The 27217-nt window shown below is 57.2% G+C and overlaps 1 protein-coding gene across 1 annotated transcript in view; it reads left to right on the top strand.

Annotated features, from left to right (window-relative positions):
* Positions 1 to 27217, top strand: part of NUS1 (NUS1 dehydrodolichyl diphosphate synthase subunit) — a 76305-nt gene that overhangs the window by 32966 nt on the left and 16122 nt on the right. The window contains exon 4 of the mRNA XM_086926737.1: positions 205 to 304. Within this exon, the coding sequence (XP_086782863.1) occupies positions 205 to 304 (100 nt within the window). The remainder of the gene's footprint in view (positions 1 to 204; positions 305 to 27217) is intronic.

Here is a 27217-nt window from a genome sequence, read left to right as displayed (position 1 = left end):
CCTTAAAGACCAGGTTATTAGGTAACTAAAACCCTCCATTCTAAAGTATTCTCCAAAAATCCATCTTGTGGATTCTTTCTGTCTACACTAAATATTAATTCGACTGTTTTCTCTGAAACAATTATGAAAAGCTTCTTTACAATTATGTTCACCTTTAAATGTATACATTTTCTTATAACTTCTATTTTTTGTTTTTATTTGCAGGTAATAAAGGTTTTCCTGACCCTGATTTAATATTGAAGTTTGGTTCTGTGGACAGCACATTGGGGTTTTTACCTTGGCACATCAGATTGACTGAGATCATGTGAGTACTTTAGTCATCATTTTTCACGTGGCTACTGAAGTGATTTACTCAAGTATCAGAACTTCAATGTTTAGTGTAAACTATGAATAATGTGGCAAAAACGCTGAATCCTCGCCACAGAGATCCCAGGCCATACATTTGAGTTTACAAAGGCTTCTCATTTTTGCTGTGGAGTTACTTTTCTCATTTTGTTATGGTGTAGCCAATCTAGATAGCGCCTATGAAATGGGGTATTTTAGTATACGGGTTACTGCTTATCGTTGAACTTTACAACAAGTCTTAAATTGAAACAATATTACTTTGGCAGCAATTTAAGTGATTTCAATAAAGTAAGATATTTTTAGTGTATCAATATGAATGGTAAAGCTATGGTTCGGGTCCAAATGGGGACAACCCAATCACAAAGTCAAAAAGTAAGAAAACACAAAAATGTAATTACTTGTGCAAACATTCAACTAACACTTCTGTTAGAGGGAGCTCAGGTGAGGCAATGGGCTGAAGCCCCAAGTTGGAAATGAGAGCCATGAGTTCCTGAGGTCCCCACTGGTTCAGTTTTGGTAGTTTAGCAGATTTAAATTCTACCCCTGCAGAAATTCATTGTGAGCGAGGATTCGGTATCCGTCTAATCAAAATCACTCAACCGGTGAAAGAAAAAAAAAGGGAATTAATAATGGTTTCAGTTGGCATACCTAGCTTTAGAATGAAGGAACTGACTGCTTTATCAAAGATTATTCAGAATAAAGCATTGCACAGGAAGGGAATGAGTGATTTTAAAAGAAGGATTTAAAGGTTTCGAAAGAATTTTGTGTGAGATTTACTGAGGTGGGTTCTGTGGTTCAGCCCACCTGCAGTGCATCTTTACTGCAAGCAGCAATACATTCTTTACCTGATTAGAAACACTTTTGGATGCTTTAGAAGATTGAGATGTATGGTTCTCTTTTGTTTTTTTGGGGGGGGGGTATTTAGATGCTGATTTGAAAATATTGAGTTTCACATGAAGTATGAACTGTTCTGCAGTCTTAACACTGGAACTCGGAGAACATGTGCCCAGTGCACCAAACTACAAAAATAGAAGAACTTGGGCAGTGACTAAGTCCAGCACCAGTTGCTGATTTGAAGCAAATACCCAGTTACCACACAAATTACTAATGTAGGTATTCATAGAAGCACAATGAAAATAGTTGTAAGAAAAGGGTGTGCTCTTAGCCTACAGCTGCATACACAGATTATTTTGTATCTTAACAACATCGATTTGTTACACGGCTACAAGGCATGGTGCCATTCAAAGACAAGTCAAGTTCCACCAAGTGAGGGCTCCTGTATGCTAGTTGAATTGAACTGGAAAATGTCATCCTATTTTCATTTGTTTTAAAAAAGAGAGTAAATCTCCTTTGGGGCGCGAAGAACCACTCACAGAAGTCTCTGACTCGTAGGCATACAAACTGACAATTTGTGGGTGAATTGAAACCTACCAGTTGGTGATGCATAGAAAACCTATGTCAAACTTCATCATTGAATCAAATGATTGCGCGGGGGATAGAGGAGGACAAAGTAATGTTTAATGTTCAAAAACATTGTTGTCTTACATTGACAATTAGTTTGCAAGCTATAGTTCGTTTTTCATTCATTTAAAATGTTTCATACATCCTCCTTACAGTACATTTCTAATGTTTAATTAGTGAATTTAGCGTCTGTTGTATAGTTGTCAAAAAGTGTTAGGTTACATCTCACCACAATAACCCTGCATACAGCACAAATCTCCTTTTATTTGGTTACCCAGCTGTACCTTTACAAACCCAGCCTTTTGTTGTAATATAATCAAATCCACTTTGCAAAAGCAACATACACGACTACACTGTTAGTCCAAAAGTACTCCAAACAAGCTTTATTCAACAGATAGTCCTAAAAGCACATTACAAAAAAACATTTTAGATATGTATACATAAAAATGTCGTAGATGGGTCATAAAATAGTCCTGTTGGTGGAAAAGTTGGGTAAAACTTCCATCTGCAAGTATTAAACATTTTGATACAAATTTCATACAGCTCACTTCTTTTAATTACAGATGATTAAGATCTAATCCAAGTAGAACTAGAAGAATTTGGGTGACATGGAAACAATTGCATTGTTGATTTGATGTGTTCAAACTGGTCGTTTTTCACAAGACCGATTTACCCGGGTAATGATTTCAGCCTTATTATCCACATCCACCCTAGGCATTTTGCAACTGCTGTTGTAATTAGTGGAAAGGTGCTAGTGCGTATAAGACTTTCGGCTTCTGCACTCCTCCTAGTGCCAAGTAATTTGCATATGGGGCTCAGCCAGACCAGTCTTGGGGCTGCATAGGCAGGACAGGCAAAGAGCATATGAGCAACCGTTTCTATGTAGGTCACAAATGCAGGGCACTTGTTATCGCTTGAGGGAGACCACCTAGAAGTGAAAAATTTTAAAGGCAGTGAACCTGCCCTCAACTGGAAGTACAATTTCCTGTCCAGTGGTTTGGTAATGGTATGCCAGTAGGTTTCAAGGCTAGGAATAAGTTTTGATTCCTAGAAGATTCCTGCCAAAGAAGCAGAATCGGTGTCACTCAAAACATTATAGGAAACCATCTCCCAATACTTTTCTTTTAAGATCTTTTTTGAGGGGAAAGAGACCTCTGTTTGGTTCTCCCATAGCGTTTTCATGCCTAAACCCACTAGTATATTTCTAACTCCCCTTAGCCAACCGATTTTATGAAAGACATCGGATTTTATTACATCAAGAAACCCTCTGCGTACAATGACAATTCAGGTGTTGTCCACAACCTGCACCAGTATAGGATAGGGTGCAGTTTGGCAACTTCCGATATGGGATTTCTACCAAGATCATATCTTAACGACCGTAATCGAGTACTTTGTTGGTTAGTAATGCTACGCAGGAACTTGTTTTCTGAAATGTTTAGGTTAGATAGGTTCTCAAACCCCCATAGTTCTACACCATAAAGGGCCGAGCTGACAACTTTCATATCATAAACTTGGAACACAGGTTTTATTGGTTTTGTAAGTTACTTTTTATGTTCATTACTTAGCCCTCCCGAAAGTTGTCGATGCTTTAATGCAGCCATGTCAGTTTGATAATTCCACTTTAGATCCCTCTGTATATTCACCCCCAAATATGTGAAAGCCCTAACTTGTTCTAGTGGTTGATTGTTCATTAAAATACTACCTTTAAAAGTTCTATGCGGGTTAAAAGCCATAAATTTCTTTTTTGTCACATTAACTTCAAGGCCACGAGCAGAGCATAAATCTTCAAAGATTGATCAAGCTTGCTGGAGGCCACTAGGAGTCTTTGGAATTATTAATGTGTCATCCGCGAACATTAAAATCAGAATTTTTACACCTGCTAGAGTAGGGGCGTCCGTGTTCACTGGCAACATACAGTCAACTATACTGTTGATGTACAAAGAAAATAACATGGGTGCTGTGGCACAACCTTGACGCACCCCTCTTTCAACTGGAAACTGACTGGTGACCCTGCCCTGTGTGCCATTGAATTCTAGCATAGTTGCCCTCATGTAGCCTCATTGTGAGAGTTAGCAACTCTTTGGGGAGACCTAGTTTGTTCAACGTCACCCACAGACTGGAGCGGGGAACGAGGTCAAATGCTGCTCTTAGATCAACAAAGGCAGCATACAGGCTGCCTTTGCCCAGGGTAACTATCTTCCAATGTAAAAGGATAAAGCGAAACACTTGACCGATGGTGCTAGTGTATGCTCAAAAGCCTGCTTGGAAAGGGGACAATATACTACTGTCTTCAATCCAAACTTGGATTTTATTTAGGATCAGCCTGCCCACTATCTTTTGTTTTGTGTCTATCAGGCTGATGGGTCTACAATTCCCTGGGAGGGAGTGGTCTCCTTTTTTTGTATACAGGGATTATTTCAGCCCCTTTCCAGGAGTCTGGACCCTGGGCCATTGCATTAGCCACCAGCACAATATATCTACCCTATCTTGATTTGTCATGGAGGAACACATCAGCGGAAACACCATCTGGTCCCGGCACTCTGCCTCCTACCACTGCTCCAAGAGCTAATAAAACATCCTTATTATTAAAAGCCTCATCCGGATAAAATACATAGATAGGGACTTCCCTATATTTCTCGGTAGGACTACAAGCATATTGAGGTTTAAAATGGTTGACCCAATCTTCCTGCGAGACATGACTTTGTGGCTGGTCAGGTTGGCCCCCTCTGCCCAATTTTATGATGCTCCAGAATAGTTTACTATTGTTCTGTGAGCTAGCTTCTTTAAGGTCCTGCCATCTTTGCTCATCCCATGAGCGTTTAGCTTTCAGGATGGTGCTTTTATATTCTTGCCTGGCAGTGCGTACAATATCCGTTTTGCCACCCTTGATTGCATTCCCAAGGAAACATTTTGCCTGCCTGCATTCATTGTTGTACCGCCGCAGAGTTTCAGGTCAGCTTGTTTCTTGGGTCTGAAGCGCATAACAAAGTGGGATCTCATGCGAGTAAAGAATCTATCATGTTCCTGTGTTAGAAGCTCCAAGTCCCCATTGGAGGACAGGATCTGCTCTGTCTATAGTATAGTGCTATCAACATCATTGATGATGTTGGCCAAAGTCTTATCCCCAACATGCGGTGGCTCAGACTTCCACCATCCATGAATTACACACAAGGGATTGTGCTCACTTTCAGAGCAGTCCCTTACCACCATATCATCAATTGTATGCCAAAATTTCACACTAGAGAGGATATGGTCTATCCTACTCTTGCTATGCCCATTATTGAACGCGTTAGCCCCCAGTCTATCTTGGGGCATCCTACCATTTAAAGCCCTTAGCCCCTTTTCTAGACAGATGGTATTAATCTGAATGACCACTTCCGTCCATTTTTTTACTGGGTCGAGTTCTAGTTTTGTGACTCCCCATTGGACATCTTCTTCATCAGTAAGGTGCCATTCTGGGATGGCGAGTGGTTCAAAAGTTGGATTTAGGTCGCCCGCAACTATAATGTTAGTGTCCATTGAGTAGAGATCGAGGAGGTTTTCCAAAGCTGCTAAAACACAAATTATTTATCACCTAACATTGCAGTTTTATTTTTTTTTAAAAGTATGTACCTTTTCATCTGAGACCGTTAAAAGATAGGGAGACCAGGCTTCTTCTGTTGCTCCAGAAGAAAAGGCCTTTGGAAGATCCTTCTACTGGTGATGAGGGTCAGGAACCATCTTTGTCCACTCAAGTGTGTTTTTTTTCTTCTTCATATGGATACACAGCGGTGAGTCTGTTCAATAACTTATGAGCACAGTGATGTAGTCAGCAAAGCAAACTATGTGCACTGGATTGTACAGCAATTCTGGCTACCATTGGCTAATAATCTCCCCACATACAATGCTTCATAATTAGTGATCTGTTAATATACCAATCATGAAGGTTGTGTTGCTTAAATGTAGTAATGTTAGAATATCGGTTGCTTCACTTCACCAGTGCCCAGGCCTCATTCAGGTTTGAGCTACAGCTTTTATTTTCAGCTGACCACAGCATAGTTATACCAACTGTTAAGCAAAAAAAAGAGAGGTGCCGATGTAAGGGGGTGCCCTTGTGTACGACACTGGCTATATTAATGATACAGGCGCAAACTAGACCCGAGACATCTGGTATGAGAGCGCTTTACATGAGCACCAGTTTAGTTACACAAGGACACACTCACTTTTTTTAGGCACGGTGAGATTAAGTGATTTGCCCAGAATCACACGTTGTTGGGCGTCGTTGCTGAGACTCGAACCCGGTTCCCCAACTTCGAGGTCGACCGCTCCTGCCGTAAGGCTGCATCCTCTCCGATTCTCATGCATTGGTCAATTCCCTCACTAGCCCCTGCTTTAGTGCCATCTTACTAATCAATTCTTGGATGTATGACTATTTGGAAAAGCCTACTACGACTTCTCCTGCAGATTTGTATACTTTGATTCTGTGGTTGTTTTGCCTACCGGGGACCACCAGTAAACGAAGCATGCATTTCTCTGGAATTCAATTCAGTATTACGATATACAAACTAAATGGTACTTAGTATGTTTAAAGCCTTTCTTCCCAAACTCCCGCCTGATCTAGCAGAAAATCTCATTAGTGCATTGTGTGTAGTGCTTTTCCAAGTTCAGTGCAAATGTGCCTGAATGCTTGCATACATAGCGCTCTATTGTTATGTGTTCTTTATACTTGCTTCAGGTGTCTCACACAACAAAATGTCCATTACACTTCCAAGATGGTTATATTTAACAACCCCTTACCTTTCGAAGTCTATTTGTTTTCTCACCATCCCTTACTACTTCACACTCCCTCAAAGTTTCATCTAGCATCTCCAATGCACACTTGCTCTTCTTCTACCCTTTCGAATCTTTGAGTTTAGCCAATGTATTCTCTTCCACTCACCTGTCAAAGATCAGAGCCACCACTCATCAGACCAGCAAGATCTCTAGCAGCATGATCTCTGGTGGTTGGTTTATAAGAAATGTAATCTGCGTGCAGTGCAGATGTTGCACAACATTAAATTATATAATCCTGTTAAAAAAAGAGAGCTTGGGGCTTTTTAGGGCTCGCCTGCTGATGCGCATGCGCATAGCTGGGGAGCTATATTGCAGCTTAAACAAAGTTTACCTAACTCGGCGATTTGTTGCAGTGCCCGAAGCGCGTGCACATCAAAGCCACCAGCCTCCTCAGGCATCTCAAGCCTCCCCCATCCAGCATTTCTCCTCCCCTAATTATTCACTACACGGCCGGCCGGCCGGCCGGCCGGCCGGCACATCAAAGGCTGCTGCTCCCGGCCCCTATTCTTCCCTTCTTGCCTCTCCCCGCCCCCCCCCTTCCCACCACAGCAATGCCGAGGGATTATTTATATTGCAATATAAACAATCCCGTTGTTGGTCATGATGTAATTAAACGCTCTAATTATTTTATCAGGGCCACACAGAATCTTATAAAGTCTTTTGCTGGCATTTTCGTTTTATGCGGATTGCTATTTTACACCTTTCACATGCTGGCGATTTGCTTCAAAGGAATACATTCATCCTGCATCCCGTTACTAGAGCTTTCTCCTCTTCTGCTATATATGGGTTTTAGTTGAATTTCATTGATCTCTTTTACTAATGATTTATAAAAAGTGCCACACACCACACAGCTCCACCGATGCACCCACCACACAGCTCCACCGATGCACCCACCACACAGCTCCACCGATGCACCCACCACACAGCTCCACCGATGCACCCACCACACAGCTCCACCGATGCACTCACCACACAGCTCCACCGAGGCACCCACCACACAGCTCCAAAGATGCACCCACCACACAGCTCCACTGATGCAACCACCACACAGCTCCACCGACACAGCTCCACCGATGCACCCACCACACAGCTCCACTGATGCAACCACCACACAGCTCCACCGACACAGCTCCACTGATGCAACCACCACACAGCTCCACCGATGCACCCACCACACAGCTCCACCGATGCACCCACCGCACAGCTCCACCGATGCACCCACCGCACAGCTCCACCGATGCACCCACCACACAGCTCCACCGAGGCACCCACCACACAGCTCCACCGAGGCACCCACCACACAGCTCCACCGAGGCACCCACCACACAGCTCCACCGATGCACCCACCACACAGCTCCACCGATGCACCCACCACACAGCTCCACCGATGCACCCACCACACAGCTCCACCGATGCACCCACCACACAGCTCCACGAGGCACCCACCACACAGCTCCACCGAGGCACCCACCACACAGCTCCACCGAGGCACCCACCACACAGCTCCACCGAGGCACCCACCACACAGCTCCACCAAGGCACCAACCACAAAGCTCCACCGAGGCACCCACCACACAGCTCCAACGAGGCACCCACCACACAGCTCCACAGATGCACCCACCACACAGCTCCACAGATGCACCCACCACACAGCTCCAACGAGGCACCCACCACACAGCTCCAACGAGGCACCCACCACACAGCTCCAACGAGGCACCCACCACACAGCTCCAACGAGGCACCCACCACACAGCTCCAACGAGGCACCCACCACACAGCTCCAACGAGGCACCCACCACACAGCTCCACAGATGCACCCACCACACAGCTCCACAGATGCACCACCCACCCAGCTCCACCGATGCACCCACCACACAGCTCCACTGATGCACCCACCACACAGCTCCACTGACACAGCTCCACCAATGCACCCACCACACAGCTCCCCCGATGCACCCACCACACAGCTCCACCGATGCACCCACCACACAGCTCCACTGACACAGCTCCACAGATGCACCCACCACACAGCTCCCCCGATGCACCCACCACGCAGCTCCACCGATGCACCCACCACGCAGCTCCACCGATGCACCCACCACACAGCTCCACTGACACAGCTCCCCCGATGCACCCACCACACAGCTCCGCCGGTGCACCCACCACACAGCTCCACCGATGCACCCACCACACAGCTCCGCCGATGCACCCACCACACAGCTCCGCCGATGCACCCACCACACAGCTCCGCCGATGCACCCACCACACAGCTCCGCCGAGGCACCCACCACACAGCTCCGCCGAGGCACCCACCACACAGCTCCGCCGAGGCAGCCACCACACAGCTCCGCCGAGGCAGCCACCACACAGCTCCGCTGATGCAGCCACCACACAGCTCCGCCGATGCAGCCACCACACAGCTCCCCCGATGCAGCCACCACACAGCTCCCCCGATGCAGCCACCACACAGCTCCACCGATGCAGCCACCACACAGCTCCACCGATGCAGCCACCACACAGCTCCACCGATGCAGCCACCACACAGCTCCACCGATGCAGCCACCACACAGCTCCACCGATGCAGCCACCACACAGCTCCACCGATGCAGCCACCACACAGCTCCACCGATGCACCCAGCACACAGCTCCACTGATGCACCCACCACACAGATCCACCTACACAGCTCCACTGATGCACCCACCACACAGATCCACCTACACAGCTCCACTGATGCACCCACCACACAGATCCACCGATGCACCCACCACACAGCTCCACCGATGCACCCACCACACAGCTCCACCGACACAGCTCCACCTATGCACCCGCCACACAGCTTCACCTACACAGCTCCACCGATGCACCCACCACACAGCTCCACCGATGCACCCACCACACAGCTCCACCGAGGCACCCACTACACAGCTCCACTGAGGCACCCACCACACAGCTCCACCGACACAGCTCCACCTATGCACCCACCACACATGCACCCACCACACAGCTCCACCGAGGCACCCACTACTTAGCTCCACCGAGGCACCCACCACACAGCTCCACCGATGCACCCACCACACAGCTCCACCGATGCACCCACCACACAGCTCCACCGATGCACCCACCTCACAGCTCCACCGATGCACCCACCACACAGCTCCACCGAGGCACCCACCACACAGCTCCACCGATGCACCCACCACACAGCTCCACCGATGCACCCACCACACAGCTCCACCGATGCACCCACCACACAGCTCCACAGATACACCCACCACACAGCTCCACCGAGGCACCCACCACACAGCTCCACCGAGGCACCCACCACACAGCTCCACCGAGGCACCCACCACACAGCTCCACCGAGGCACCCACCACACAGCTCCACCGAGGCACCCACCACACAGCTCCACAGATTCAGCCACCACACAGCTCCGCCGATGCAGCCACCACACAGCTCCGCCGATGCAGCCACCACACAGCTCCGCCGATGCAGCCACCACACAGCTCCGCCGATGCAGCCACCACACAGCTCCGCCGATGCAGCCACCAAACAGCTCCACCGATGCAGCCACCACACAGCTCCACCGATGCAGCCACCACACAGCTCCACCGATGCAGCCACCACACAGCTCCACCGATGCAGCCACCACACAGCTCCACCGATGCAGCCACCACACAGCTCCACCGATGCACCCACCACACAGCTCCACCGATGCACCCACCACACAGCTCCACCGATGCACCCACCACACAGCTCCACCGATGCACCCACCACACAGCTCCACTGATGCACCCACCACACAGATCCACCTACTCAGCTCCACTGATGCACCCACCACACAGAACCACCGATGCACCCACCACACAGATCCACCGATGCACCCACCACACAGCTCCACCGATGCACCCACCACACAGCTCCACCGACACAGCTCCACCTATGCACCCACCACACAGCTCCACCGAGGCACCCACCACACAGCTCCACCGATGCACCCACCACACAGATCCACCGATGCACCCACCACACAGCCCCACCGATGCACCCACCACACAGCTCCACCGAGGCACCCACCACACAGCTCCACCGATGCACCCACCACACAGCTCCACCGATGCACCCACCACACAGCTCCACCGATGCACCCACCACACAGCTCCACCGATGCACCCACCACACAGCTCCACCGATGCACCCACCACACAGCTCCACTGATGCACCCACCACACAGCCCCACCGATGCACCCACCACACAGCTCCACCTACACAGCTCCACTGATGTACCCACCACACAGCTCCACTGATGTACCCACCACACAGCTCCACTGATGTACCCACCACACAGATCCACCGAGGCACCCACCACACAGATCCACTGATGCACCCACCACACAGCTCCACCGATGCACCCACCACACAGCTCCACCGACACAGCTCCACCTATGCACCCACCACACAGCTTCACCTACACAGCTCCACTGATGCACCCACCACACAGCTCCACCGATGCACCCACCACACAGCTCCACCAAGGCACCCACCACACAGTTCCACCGATGCACCCACCACACAGCTCCACCGATGCACCCACCACACAGCTCCACCGATGCACCCACCACACAGCTCCACCAAGGCACCCACCACACAGCTCCACAGATACACCCACCACACAGCTCCACAGATACACCCACCACACAGCTCCACAGATGCACCCACCACACAGCTCCGCCGAGGCACCCACCACACAGCTCCGCCGAGGCACCCACCACACAGCTCCGCCGAGGCACCCACCACACAGCTCCGTCGAGGCACCCACCACACAGCTCCGCCGAGGCACCCACCACACAGCTCCGCCGAGGCACTCACCACACAGCTCCGCCGAGGCACCCACCACACAGCTCCGCCGAGGCACCCACCACACAGCTCCGCCGAGGCACCCACCACACAGCTCCGCCGAGGCACCCACCACACAGCTCCACCGAGGCACCCACCACACAGCTCCACCGATGCACCCACCACACAGCTCCACCAATGCACCCACTAAGCTCCACCGATGCACCCACCACACAGCTCCACCAATGCACCCACTAAGCTCCACCGATGCACTCACTAAGCTCCACCGATGCACCCACCACACAGCTCCACTGATGCACCCACCACCCAGCTCCACCGATGCACCCACCACCCAGCTCCACCGAGGCACCCACCACCCAGCTCCACCGAGGCACCCACCACACAGCTCCACCGAGGCACCCACCACACAGCTCCACCGAGGCACCCACCACACAGCTCCACCGAGGCACCCACCACACAGCTCCACCGATGATCCAACTAAGCTCCACCAATGCACCCATCACACAGCTCCACCGATGCACCAACTAAGCTTCACCAATGCACCCACCACACAGCTCCACCTATGCACCCACTAAGCTCCACCAATGCACTCAACACAGCTCCACCAATGCACCCACCAAACAGCTCCACCGATGCACCCACCAAACAGCTCCACCGATGCACCCAGCACACAGCTCCACTGATGCACCCACCACACAGATCCACCTACACAGCTCCACTGATGCACCCACCACACAGCTCCACCGATGCACCCACCATACAGCTCCACCGACACAGCTCCACCTATGCACCCACCACACAGCTTCACCTACACAGCTCCACCAATGCACCCACCACACAGATCTGCCGAGGCACCCACCACACAGCTCCGCCGAGGCACCCACCACACAGCTCCGCCGAGGCACCCACCAAACAGCTCCACCGATGCACCCAGCACACAGCTCCACTGATGCACCCACCACACAGATCCACCTACACAGCTCCACTGATGCACCCACCACACAGCTCCACCGATGCACCCACCACACAGCTCCACCGACACAGCTCCACCTATGCACCCACCACACAGCTTCACCTACACAGCTCCACCAATGCACCCACCACACAGATCTGCCGAGGCACCCACCACACAGCTCCGCCGAGGCACCCACCACACAGCTCCGCCGAGGCACCCACCACACAGCTCCGCCGAGGCACCCACCACACAGCTCCGCCGAGGCACCCACCACACAGCTCCGCCGAGGCACCCACCACACAGCTCCGCCGAGGCATCCACCACACAGCTCCACCGATGCACCCACTAAGCTCCACCGATGCACCCACCACACAGCTCCACCGATGCACCCACTAAGCTCCACCGATGCACCCACCACACAGCTCCACCAATGCACCCACTAAGCTCCATCGATGCACCCACTAAGCTCCACCGATGCACCCACCACACAGCTCCACTGATGCACCCACCACCCAGCTCCACTGATGCACCCACCACACAGATCCACCTACACAGCTCCACCGATGCACCCACCACACAGATCCACCGATGCACCCACCACACAGATCCACCGATGCACCCACCACACAGCTCCACCGATGCACCCACCACACAGCTCCACCGACACAGCTCCACCTATGCACCCACCACACAGCTTCACCTACACAGCTCCACCAATGCACCCACCACACAGCTCCGCCGAGGCACCCACCACACAGCTCCGCCGAGGCACCCACCACACAGCTCCGCCGAGGCACCCACCACACAGCTCCGCCGAGGCACCCACCACACAGCTCCGCCGAGGCACCCACCACACAGCTCCGCCGAGGCACCCACCACACAGCTCCGCCGAGGCACCCACCACACAGCTCCGCCGAGGCACCCACCACACAGCTCCGCCGAGGCACCCACCACACAGCTCCGCCGAGGCACCCACCACACAGCTCCGCCGAGGCACCCACCACACAGCTCCGCCGAGGCATCCAACACACAGCTCCACCGATGCACCCACCACACAGCTCCACCAATGCACCCACTAAGCTCCACCGATGCACCCACTAAGCTCCACTGATGCACCCACCACCCAGCTCCACTGATGCACCCACCACCCAGCTCCACTGAGGCACCCACCACCCAGCTCCACTGAGGCACCCACCACCCAGCTCCACCGAGGCACCCACCACACAGCTCCACCGAGGCACCCACCACACAGCTCCACCGAGGCACCCACCACACAGCTCCACCAAGGCACCCACCACACAGCTCCACCGAGTCACCCACCACACAGCTCCACCGATGCTCCAACTAAGCTTCACCAATGCACCCACCACACAGCTCCACCAATGCACCCACTAAGCTCCACCGATGCACTCAACACAGCTCCACCAATGCACCCACTAAGCTCCACCGATGCACCCACCACACAGCTCCACCGATGCACCCACCACACAGCTCCACTGAGGCACCCACCACACAGCTCCACCGAGGCACCCACTACTTAGCTCCACCGAGGCACCCACCACACAGCTCCGCTGAGGCACCCACCACACAGCTCCGCCGAGGCACCCACCACACAGCTCCACCGATGCACCCACTAAGCTCCACCGATGCACCCACCACACAGCTCCACCAATGCACCCACTAAGCTCCACCGATGCACCCACTAAGCTCCACCGATGCACCCACACAGCTCCACCGATGCACCCACCACACAGCTCCACCGATGCACCCACCACACAGCTCCACTGAGGCACCCACCACACAGCTCCACCGAGGCACCCACTACTTAGCTCCACCGAGGCACCCACCACACAGCTCCACCGAGGCACCCACCACACAGCTCCGCCGAGGCACCCACCACACAGCTCCGCCGAGGCACCCACCACACAGCTCCACCGATGCACCCACTAAGCTCCACCGATGCACCCACCACACAGCTCCACCGATGCACCCACTAAGCTCCACCGATGCACCCACTAAGCTCCACCGATGCACCCACCACACAGCTCCACTGATGCACCCACCACCCAGCTCCACTGATGCACCCACCACCCAGCTCCACTGATGCACCCACCACCCAGCTCCACTGAGGCACCCACCACCCAGCTCCACTGAGGCACCCAGCTCCACCGAGGCACCCACCTCCCAGCTCCACCGAGGCACCCACCTCCCAGCTCCACCGAGGCACCCACCTCCCAGCTCCACCGAGGCACCCACCACACAGCTCCACCGAGGCACCCACCACACAGCTCCACCGAGGCACCCACCACACAGCTCCACCGAGGCACCCACCACACAGCTCCACCGATGCACCCACCACACAGCTCCACCGATGCTCCAACTAAGCTCCACCAATGCACCCACCACACAGCTCTACCGATGCACCAACTAAGCTTCACCAATGCACCCACCACACAGCTCCATCAATGCACCCACTAAGCTCCACCGATGCACTCAACACAGCTCCACCAATGCACCCACTAAGCTCCACCGATGCACCCACCACACAGCTCCACCGATGCACCCACCACACAGCTCCACTGAGGCACCCACCACACAGCTCCACTGAGGCACCCACTACTTAGCTCCACGAGGCACCCACCACACAGCTCCACCGAGGCACCCACTACTTAGCTCCACGAGGCACCCACCACACAGCTCCACCGATGCACCCACCACACAGCTCCACCGATGCACCCACCACACAGCTCCACCGATGCACCCACCACACAGCTCCACCGAGGCACCCACCACACAGCTCCACCGAGGCACCCACCACACAGCTCCAACGAGGCACCCACCACACAGCTCCACCGAGGCACCCACCACACAGCTCCGCCGATGCAGCCACCACACAGCTCCGCCGATGCAGCCACCACACAGCTCCGCCGATGCAGCCACCACACAGCTCCACCGATGCACCCACCACACAGCTCCACCGATGCACCCACCACACAGCTCCACTGATGCACCCACCACACAGCTCCACCGATGCACCCACCACACAGCTCCACCGACACAGCTCCACCTATGCACCCACCACACAGCTTCACCTACACAGCTCCACCGATGCACCCACCACACAGCTCCACCGATGCACCCACCACACAGCTCCACCGATGCACCCACCACACAGCTCCACCGATGCACCCACCACTCAGCTACACCAAGGCACCCACCACACAGCTCCACCGATGCACCCACCACACAGCTCCACCGATGCACCCACCACACAGCTCCACCGATGCACCCACCACACAGCTCCACCGATGCACCCACCACACAGCTCCACCAAGGCACCCACCACACAGCTCCACCAAGGCACCCACCACACAGCTCCAACGAGGCACCCACCACAGAGCTCCACCGATGCACCCACCACACAGCTCCACAGATGCACCCACCACACAGCTCCACCGATGCACCCACCACACAGCTCCACCGATGCACCCACCACACAGATCCACCTACACAGCTCCACTGATGTACCCACCACACAGATCCACCGATGCACCCACCACACAGATCCACCGAGGCACCCACCACGCAGCTCCACCGATGCACCCACCACACAGCTCCACTGATGCACCCACCACACAGCTCCACCGACACAGCTCCACCTATGCACCCACCACACAGCTTCACCTACACAGCTCCACCGATGCACCCACCACACAGCTCCACCGATGCACCCACCACACAGCTCCACCGATGCACCCACCACACAGCTCCACCGATGCACCCACCACACAGCTCCACAGATGCACCCACCACACAGCTCCACCGATGCACCCACCACACAGCTCCACCGATGCACCCACCACACAGCTCCACCGATGCACCCACCACACAGCTCCACCGATGCACCCACCACACAGATCCACCTACACAGCTCCACTGATGTACCCACCACACAGATCCACCGATGCACCCACCACACAGATCCACCGAGGCACCCACCACACAGCTCCACCGATGCACCCACCACACAGCTCCACTGATGCACCCACCACACAGCTCCACCGACACAGCTCCACCTATGCACCCACCACACAGCTTCACCTACACAGCTCCACCGATGCACCCACCACACAGCTCCACCGATGCACCCACCACACAGCTCCACCAAGGCACCCACCACACAGCTCCACCGATGCACCCACCACACAGCTCCACCGAAGCACCCACCACACAGCTCCACCGAAGCACCCACCACACAGCTCCACCGATGCACCCACCACACAGCTCCACCGATGCACCCACCACACAGCTCCACCAAGGCACCCACCACACAGCTCCACCGACACAGCTCCACCTATGCACCCACCACACAGCTTCACCTACACAGCTCCACCGATGCACCCACAACACAGCTCCACCGATGCACCCACCACACAGCTCCAGCGAGGCACCCACCACACAGCTCCACCGATGCACCCACCACAGAGCTCCACCGATGCACCCACCACACAGCTCCACAGATGCACCCACCACACAGCTCCACCGATGCACCCACCACACAGCTCCACCGATGCACCCACCACACAGATCCACCTACACAGCTCCACTGATGTACTCACCACACAGATCCACCGATGCACTCACCACACAGATCCACCGATGCACCCACCACACAGATCCACCGAGGCACCCACCACACAGCTCCACCGATGCACCCACCACACAGCTCCACTGATGCACCCACCACACAGCTCCACCGACACAGCTCCACCTATGCACCCACCACACAGCTTCACCTACACAGCTCCACCGATGCACCCACCACACAGCTCCACCGATGCACCCACCACACAGCTCCACCGATGCACCCACCACACAGCTCCACCGATGCACCCACCACACAGCTCCACCGATGCACCCACCACACAGCTCCACTGATGCACCCACCACACAGCTCCACCGACACAGCTCCACCTATGCACCCACCACACAGCTTCACCTACACAGCTCCACCGATGCACCCACCACACAGCTCCACCGATGCACCCACCACACAGCTCCACCAAGGCACCCACCACACAGCTCCACCGATGCACCCACCACACAGCTCCACCGAAGCACCCACCACACAGCTCCACCGAAGCACCCACCACACAGCTCCACCGATGCACCCACCACACAGCTCCACCGATGCACCCACCACACAGCTCCACCAAGGCACCCACCACACAGCTCCACCGACACAGCTCCACCTATGCACCCACCACACAGCTTCACCTACACAGCTCCACCGATGCACCCACAACACAGCTCCACCGATGCACCCACCACACAGCTCCAGCGAGGCACCCACCACACAGCTCCACCGATGCACCCACCACAGAGCTCCACCGATGCACCCACCACACAGCTCCACAGATGCACCCACCACACAGCTCCACCGATGCACCCACCACACAGCTCCACCGATGCACCCACCACACAGATCCACCTACACAGCTCCACTGATGTACTCACCACACAGATCCACCGATGCACTCACCACACAGATCCACCGATGCACCCACCACACAGATCCACCGAGGCACCCACCACACAGCTCCACCGATGCACCCACCACACAGCTCCACTGATGCACCCACCACACAGCTCCACCGACACAGCTCCACCTATGCACCCACCACACAGCTTCACCTACACAGCTCCACCGATGCACCCACCACACAGCTCCACCGATGCACCCACCACACAGCTCCACCGATGCACCCACCACACAGCTCCACCGATGCACCCACCACACAGCTCCACCGATGCACCCACCACACAGCTCCACCGATGCACCCACCACACAGCTCCACCGAAGCACCCACCACACAGCTCCACCGATGCACCCACCACACAGCTCCACCGATGCACCCACCACACAGCTCCACCAAGGCACCCACCACACAGCTCCACCAAGGCACCCACCACACAGCTCCACAGATACACCCACCACACAGCTCACAGATACACCCACCACACAGCTCCACAGATACACCCACCACACAGCTCCACTGATGCAACCACCACCCAGCTCCACCGAGGCACCCACCACCCAGCTCCACCGAGGCACCCACCACCCAGCTCCACCGAGGCACCCACCACCCAGCTCCACCGATGCACCCACCACACAGCTCCACAGATGCACCCACCACACAGCTCCACAGATGCACCCACCACACAGCTCCACAGATGCACCCACCACACAGCTCCACAGATGAACCCACCACACAGCTCCACAGATGCACCCACCACACAGCTCCGCCGAGGCACCCACCACACAGCTCCGCCGAGGCACCCACCACACAGCTCCGCCGAGGCACCCACCACACAGCTCCGCCGAGGCACCCACCACACAGCTCCGCCGAGGCACCCACTACACAGCTCCACTGATGCACCCACCACACAGCTCCACCGATGCACCCACCACACAGCTCCACCGATGCACCCACCACACAGCTCCACCGATGCACCCACCACACAGATCCACCTACACAGCTCCACTGATGTACCCACCAACACAGATCCACCGATGCACCCACCACACAGATCCACCGAGGCACCCACCACACAGCTCCACCGATGCACCCACTAAGCTCCACCGATGCACCCACCACACAGCTCCACCAATGCACCCACTAAGCTCCACCGATGCACCCACTAAGCTCCACCGATGCACCCACCACACAGCTCCACTGATGCACCCACCACCCAGCTCCACTGATGCACCCACCACACAGATCCACCTACACAGCTCCACCGATGCACCCACCACACAGATCCACCGATGCACCCACCACACAGATCCACCGATGCACCCACCACACAGCTCCACCGATGCACCCACCACACAGCTCCACCGACACAGCTCCACCTATGCACCCACCACACAGCTTCACCTACACAGCTCCACCAATGCACCCACCACACAGCTCCGCCGAGGCACCCACCACACAGCTCCGCCGAGGCACCCACCACACAGCTCCGCCGAGGCACCCACCACACAGCTCCGCCGAGGCACCCACCACACAGCTCCGCCGAGGCACCCACCACACAGCTCCGCCGAGGCACCCACCACACAGCTCCGCCGAGGCACCCACCACACAGCTCCGCCGAGGCATCCAACACACAGCTCCGCCGAGGCATCCACCACACAGCTCCACCGATGCACCCACCACACAGCTCCACCAATGCACCCACTAAGCTCCACCGATGCACCCACTAAGCTCCACCGATGCACCCACCACACAGCTCCACTGATGCACCCACCACCCAGCTCCACTGATGCACCCACCACCCAGCTCCACTGAGGCACCCACCACCCAGCTCCACTGAGGCACCCACCACCTAGCTCCACCGAGGCACCCACCACACAGCTCCACCGAGGCACCCACCACACAGCTCCACCGAGGCACCCACCACACAGCTCCACCAAGGCACCCACCACACAGCTCCACCGAGTCACCCACCACACAGCTCCACCGATGCACCCACCACACAGCTCCACCGATGCTCCAACTAAGCTCCACCAATGCACCCACCACACAGCTCTACCGATGCACCAACTAAGCTTCACCAATGCACCCACCACACAGCTCCACCAATGCACCCACTAAGCTCCACCGATGCACTCAACACAGCTCTACCAATGCACCCACTAAGCTCCACCGATGCACCCACCACACAGCTCCACCGATGCACCCACCACACAGCTCCACTGAGGCACCCACCACACAGCTCCACCGAGGCACCCACTACTTAGCTCCACCGAGGCACCCACCACACAGCTCCGCTGAGGCACCCACCACACAGCTCCGCCGAGGCACCCACCACACAGCTCCACCGATGCACCCACTAAGCTCCACCGATGCACCCACCACACAGCTCCACCAATGCACCCACTAAGCTCCACCGATGCACCCACTAAGCTCCACCGATGCACCCACCACACAGCTCCACTGATGCACCCACCACACAGCTCCACTGATGCACCCACCACCCAGCTCCACTGAGGCACCCACCACCCAGCTCCACTGAGGCACCCACCACCCAGCTCCACTGAGGCACCCACCACCCAGCTCCACTGAGGCACCCACCACCCAGCTCCACTGAGGCACCCACCACCTAGCTCCACCGAGGCACCCACCACACAGCTCCACCGAGGCACCCACCACACAGCTCCACCAAGGCACCCACCACACAGCTCCACCGAGTCACCCACCACACAGCTCCACCGATGCACCCACCACACAGCTCCACCGATGCTCCAACTAAGCTCCACCAATGCACCCACCACACAGCTCTACCGATGCACCAACTAAGCTTCACCAATGCACCCACCACACAGCTCCACCAATGCACCCACTAAGCTCCACCGATGCACTCAACACAGCTCTACCAATGCACCCACTAAGCTCCACCGATGCACCCACCACACAGCTCCACCGATGCACCCACCACACAGCTCCACTGAGGCACCCACCACACAGCTCCACCGAGGCACCCACCACACAGCTCCGCTGAGGCACCCACCACACAGCTCCGCTGAGGCACCCACCACACAGCTCCGCCGAGGCACCCACCACACAGCTCCACCGATGCACCCACTAAGCTCCACCGATGCACCCACCACACAGCTCCACCAATGCACCCACTAAGCTCCACCGATGCACCCACTAAGCTCCACCGATGCACCCACCACACAGCTCCACCGATGCACCCACCACACAGCTCCACTGAGGCACCCACCACACAGCTCCACCGAGGCACCCACTACTTAGCTCCGCCGAGGCACCCACCACACAGCTCCGCCGAGGCACCCACCACACAGCTCCGCCGAGGCACCCACCACACAGCTCCGCCGAGGCACCCACCACACAGCTCCGCCGAGGCACCCACCACACAGATCCGCCGAGGCACCCACCACACAGCTCCACCGATGCACCCACTAAGCTCCACCGATGCACCCACTAAGCTCCACTGATGCACCCACCACACAGCTCCACTGATGCACCCACCACCCAGCTCCACTGATGCACCCACCACCCAGCTCCACTGATGCACCCACCACCCAGCTCCACTGATGCACCCACCACCCAGCTCCACTGAGGCACCCACCACACAGCTCCACTGATGCACCCACCACACAGCTCCACTGATGCACCCACCACCCAGCTCCACTGATGCACCCACCACCCAGCTCCACTGATGCACCCACCACCCAGCTCCACCGAGGCACCCACCACACAGCTCCACCGATGCACCCACCACACAGCTCCACCGATGCTCCAACTAAGCTCCACCAATGCACCCACCACACAGCTCTACCGATGCACCAACTAAGCTTCACCAATGCACCCACCACACAGCTCCATCAATGCACCCACTAAGCTCCACCGATGCACTCAACACAGCTCCACCAATGCACCCACTAAGCTCCACCGATGCACCCACCACACAGCTCCACCGATGCACCCACCACACAGCTCCACTGAGGCACCCACCACACAGCTCCACTGAGGCACCCACCACACAGCTCCACGAGGCACCCACCACACAGCTCCACCGAGGCACCCACTACTTAGCTCCACGAGGCACCCACCACACAGCTCCACCGATGCACCCACCACACAGCTCCACCGATGCACCCACCACACAGCTCCACCGATGCACCCACCACACAGCTCCACCGATGCACCCACCACACAGCTCCACCGAGGCACCCACCACACAGCTCCACCGAGGCACCCACCACACAGCTCCTCCGAAGCACCCACCACACAGCTCCAACGAGGCACCCACCACACAGCTCCACCGAGGCACCCACCACACAGCTCCACAGATACAGCCACCACACAGCTCCGCCGATGCAGCCACCACACAGCTCCGCCGATGCAGCCACCACACAGCTCCGCCGATGCAGCCACCACACAGCTCCACCGATGCACCCACCACACAGCTCCACTGATGCACCCACCACACAGCTCCACCGACGCACCCACCACACAGCTCCACCGACACAGCTCCACCTATGCACCCACCACACAGCTTCACCTACACAGCTCCACCGATGCACCCACCACACAGCTCCACCGATGCACCCACCACTCAGCTACACCAAGGCACCCACCACACAGCTCCACCGATGCACCCACCACACAGCTCCACCGATGCACCCACCACACAGCTCCACCGATGCACCCACCACACAGCTCCACCGATGCACCCACCACACAGCTCCACCAAGGCACCCACCACACAGCTCCACCAAGGCACCCACCACACAGCTCCACCGACACAGCTCCACCTATGCACCCACCACACAGCTTCACCTACACAGCTCCACCGATGCACCCACCACACAGCTCCACCGATGCACCCACCACACAGCTCCAGCGAGGCACCCACCACACAGCTCCACCGATGCACCCACCACAGAGCTCCACCGATGCACCCACCACACAGCTCCACAGATGCACCCACCACACAGCTCCACCGATGCACCCACCACACAGCTCCACCGATGCACCCACCACACAGATCCACCTACACAGCTCCACTGATGTACCCACCACACAGATCCACCGATGCACCCACCACACAGATCCACCGAGGCACCCACCACGCAGCTCCACCGATGCACCCACCACACAGCTCCACTGATGCACCCACCACACAGCTCCACCGACACAGCTCCACCTATGCACCCACCACACAGCTTCACCTACACAGCTCCACCGATGCACCCACCACACAGCTCCACCGATGCACCCACCACACAGCTCCACCGATGCACCCACCACACAGCTCCACCGATGCACCCACCACACAGCTCCACCGATGCACCCACCACACAGCTCCACCGATGCACCCACCACACAGCTCCACCGATGCACCCACCACACAGCTCCACCGATGCACCCACCACACAGATCCACCTACACAGCTCCACTGATGTACCCACCAACACAGATCCACCGATGCACCCACCACACAGATCCACCGAGGCACCCACCACACAGCTCCACCGATGCACCCACCACACAGCTCCACTGATGCACCCACCACACAGCTCCACCGACACAGCTCCACCTATGCACCCACCACACAGCTTCACCTACACAGCTCCACCGATGCACCCACCACACAGCTCCACCGATGCACCCACCACACAGCTCCACCGATGCACCCACCACTCAGCTACACCAAGGCAGCCACCACACAGCTCCACCAATGCACCCACCACACAGCTCCACCGAAGCACCCACCACACAGCTCCACCGATGCACCCACCACACAGCTCCACCGATGCACCCACCACACAGCTCCACCAAGGCACCCACCACACAGCTCCACCGACACAGCTCCACCTATGCACCCACCACACAGCTTCACCTACACAGCTCCACCGATGCACCCACCACACAGCTCCACCGATGCACCCACCACACAGCTCCAGCGAGGCACCCACCACACAGCTCCACCGATGCACCCACCACAGAGCTCCACCGATGCACCCACCACACAGCTCCACAGATGCACCAACCACACAGCTCCACCGATGCACCCACCACACAGCTCCACCGATGCACCCACCACACAGATCCACCTACACAGCTCCACTGATGTACTCACCACACAGATCCACCGATGCACCCACCACACAGATCCACCGAGGCACCCACCACACAGCTCCACCGATGCACCCACCACACAGCTCCACTGATGCACCCACCACACAGCTCCACCGACACAGCTCCACCTATGCACCCACCACACAGCTTCACCTACACAGCTCCACCGATGCACCCACCACACAGCTCCACCGATGCACCCACCACACAGCTCCACCGATGCACCCACCACACAGCTCCACCGATGCACCCACCACTCAGCTACACCAAGGCACCCACCACACAGCTCCACCGATGCACCCACCACACAGCTCCACCGAAGCACCCACCACACAGCTCCACCGATGCACCCACCACACAGCTCCACCGATGCACCCACCACACAGCTCCACCAAGGCACCCACCACACAGCTCCACCAAGGCACCCACCACACAGCTCCACAGATACACCCACCACACAGCTCACAGATACACCCACCACACAGCTCCACAGATACACCCACCACACAGCTCCACTGATGCAACCACCACCCAGCTCCACCGAGGCACCCACCACCCAGCTCCACCGAGGCACCCACCACCCAGCTCCACCGAGGCACCCACCACCCAGCTCCACCGAGGCACCCACCACCCAGCTCCACCGAGGCACCCACCACACAGCTCCACCGAGGCACCCACCACACAGCTCCACCGATGCACCCACCACACAGCTCCACAGATGCACCCACCACACAGCTCCACAGATGCACCCACCACACAGCTCCACAGATGCACCCACCACACAGCTCCACAGATGAACCCACCACACAGCTCCACAGATGCACCCACCACACAGCTCCGCCGAGGCACCCACCACACAGCTCCGCCGAGGCACCCACCACACAGCTCCGCCGAGGCACCCACCACACAGCTCCGCCGAGGCACCCACCACACAGCTCCGCCGAGGCACCCACCACACAGCTCCGCCGAGGCACCCACCACACAGCTCCACCGATGCACCCACCACACAGCTCCACCGATGCACCCACCACACAGCTCCACCGATGCACCCACCACACAGCTCCACCGACACAGCTCCACCTATGCACCCACCACACAGCTTCACCTACACAGCTCCACCGATGCACCCACCACACAGCTCCACCGATGCACCCACCACACAGCTCCACCGATGCACCCACCACACAGCTCCACAGATGCACCCACCACACAGCTCCACAGATGCACCCACCACACAGCTCCACAGATGCACCCACCACACAGCTCCACAGATGCACCCACCACACAGCTCCACAGATGCACCCACCACACAGCTCCACAGATGAACCCACCACACAGCTCCACAGATGCACCCACCACACAGCTCCGCCGAGGCACCCACCACACAGCTCCGCCGAGGCACCCACCACACAGCTCCGCCGAGGCACCCACCACACAGCTCCGCCGAGGCACCCACTACACAGCTCCACTGATGCACCCACCACACAGCTCCACCGATGCACCCACCACACAGCTCCACCGATGCACCCACCACACAGCTCCACCGATGCACCCACCACACAGCTCCACCGATGCACCCACCACACAGCTCCACCGATGCACCCACCACACAGCTCCACCGATGCACCCACCACACAGCTCCACCGATGCACCCACCACACAGCTCCACCGACACAGCTCCACCTATGCACCCACCACACAGCTTCACCTACACAGCTCCACCGATGCACCCACCACACAGCTCCACCGATGCACCCACCACACAGCACCACCGATGCACCCACCACACAGCTCCACCGATGCAGCCACCACACAGCTCCACCGATGCAGCCACCACACAGCTCCACCGATGCAGCCACCACACAGCTCCACCGATGCAGCCACCACACAGCTCCACCGATGCAGCCACCACACAGCTCCACCGATGCAGCCACCACACAGCTCCACCGATGCAGCCACCACACAGCTCCACCGAGGCACCCACCACACAGCTCCACCGAGGCACCCACCACACAGCTCCACTGAGGCACCCACCACACAGCTCCACCGAGGCACCCACCACACAGCTCCACCGAGGCACCCACCACACAGCTCCACCGAGGCACCCACCACACAGCTCCACCGAGGCACCCACCACACAGCTCCACCGAGGCACCCACCACACAGCTCCACCGAGGCACCCACCACACAGCTCCGCCGAGGCACCCACCACACCGCTCCGCCGAGGCACCCACCACACAGCTCCACCGATGCACCCACCACACAGCTCCACCGATGCACCCACCACACAGCTCCACCAATGCACCCACTAAGCTCCACCGATGCACCCACTAAGCTCCACCGATGCACCCACTAAGCTCCACCGATGCACCCACCACACAGCTCCACCGATGCACCCACCACCCAGCTCCACTGAGGCACCCGCCACCCAGCTCCACTGAGGCACCCACCACCCAGCTCCACCGAGGCACCCACCACCCAGCTCCACCGAGGCACCCACCACCCAGCTCCACCGAGGCACCCACCACCCAGCTCCACCGAGGCACCCACCACACAGCTCCACCGAGGCACCCACCACACAGCTCCACCGAGGCACCCACCACACAGCTCCACCGAGGCACCCACCACACAGCTCAACCGATGCACCCACCACACAGCTCCACCGATGCTCCAACTAAGCTCCACCAATGCACCCACCGCACAGCTCCACCAATGCACCCACTAAGCTCCACCGATGCACCCACCACACAGCTCCACCGATGCACCCACCACACAGCTCCACCGATGTACCCACCACCCAGCTCCACTGATGCAACCACCACCCAGCTCCACCGAGGCACCCACCACCCAGCTCCACCGAGGCACCCACCACCCAGCTCCACCGAGGCACCCAGCTCCGCCGAGGCACCCACCACACAGCTCCGCCGAGGCATCCACCACACAGCTCCGCCGATGCACCCACCACACAGCTCCGCCGATGCACCCACCACACAGCTCCGCCGATGCACCCACCACACAGCTCCACCGATGCTCCACCAATGCACCCACCAAACAGCTCCACCGATGCACACACCACTCAGCACAACCACAGCATCACTCAGCGTAACCACAGC

This window comes from Lissotriton vulgaris, chromosome 6, assembly GCF_964263255.1.
Source record: "Lissotriton vulgaris chromosome 6, aLisVul1.2, whole genome shotgun sequence".
NCBI classification, from domain to species: domain Eukaryota; kingdom Metazoa; phylum Chordata; class Amphibia; order Caudata; family Salamandridae; genus Lissotriton; species Lissotriton vulgaris.
The sequence above is the reverse complement of the archived record's forward strand: the minus strand, read 5'-3'. Positions and strand labels throughout refer to the sequence as shown.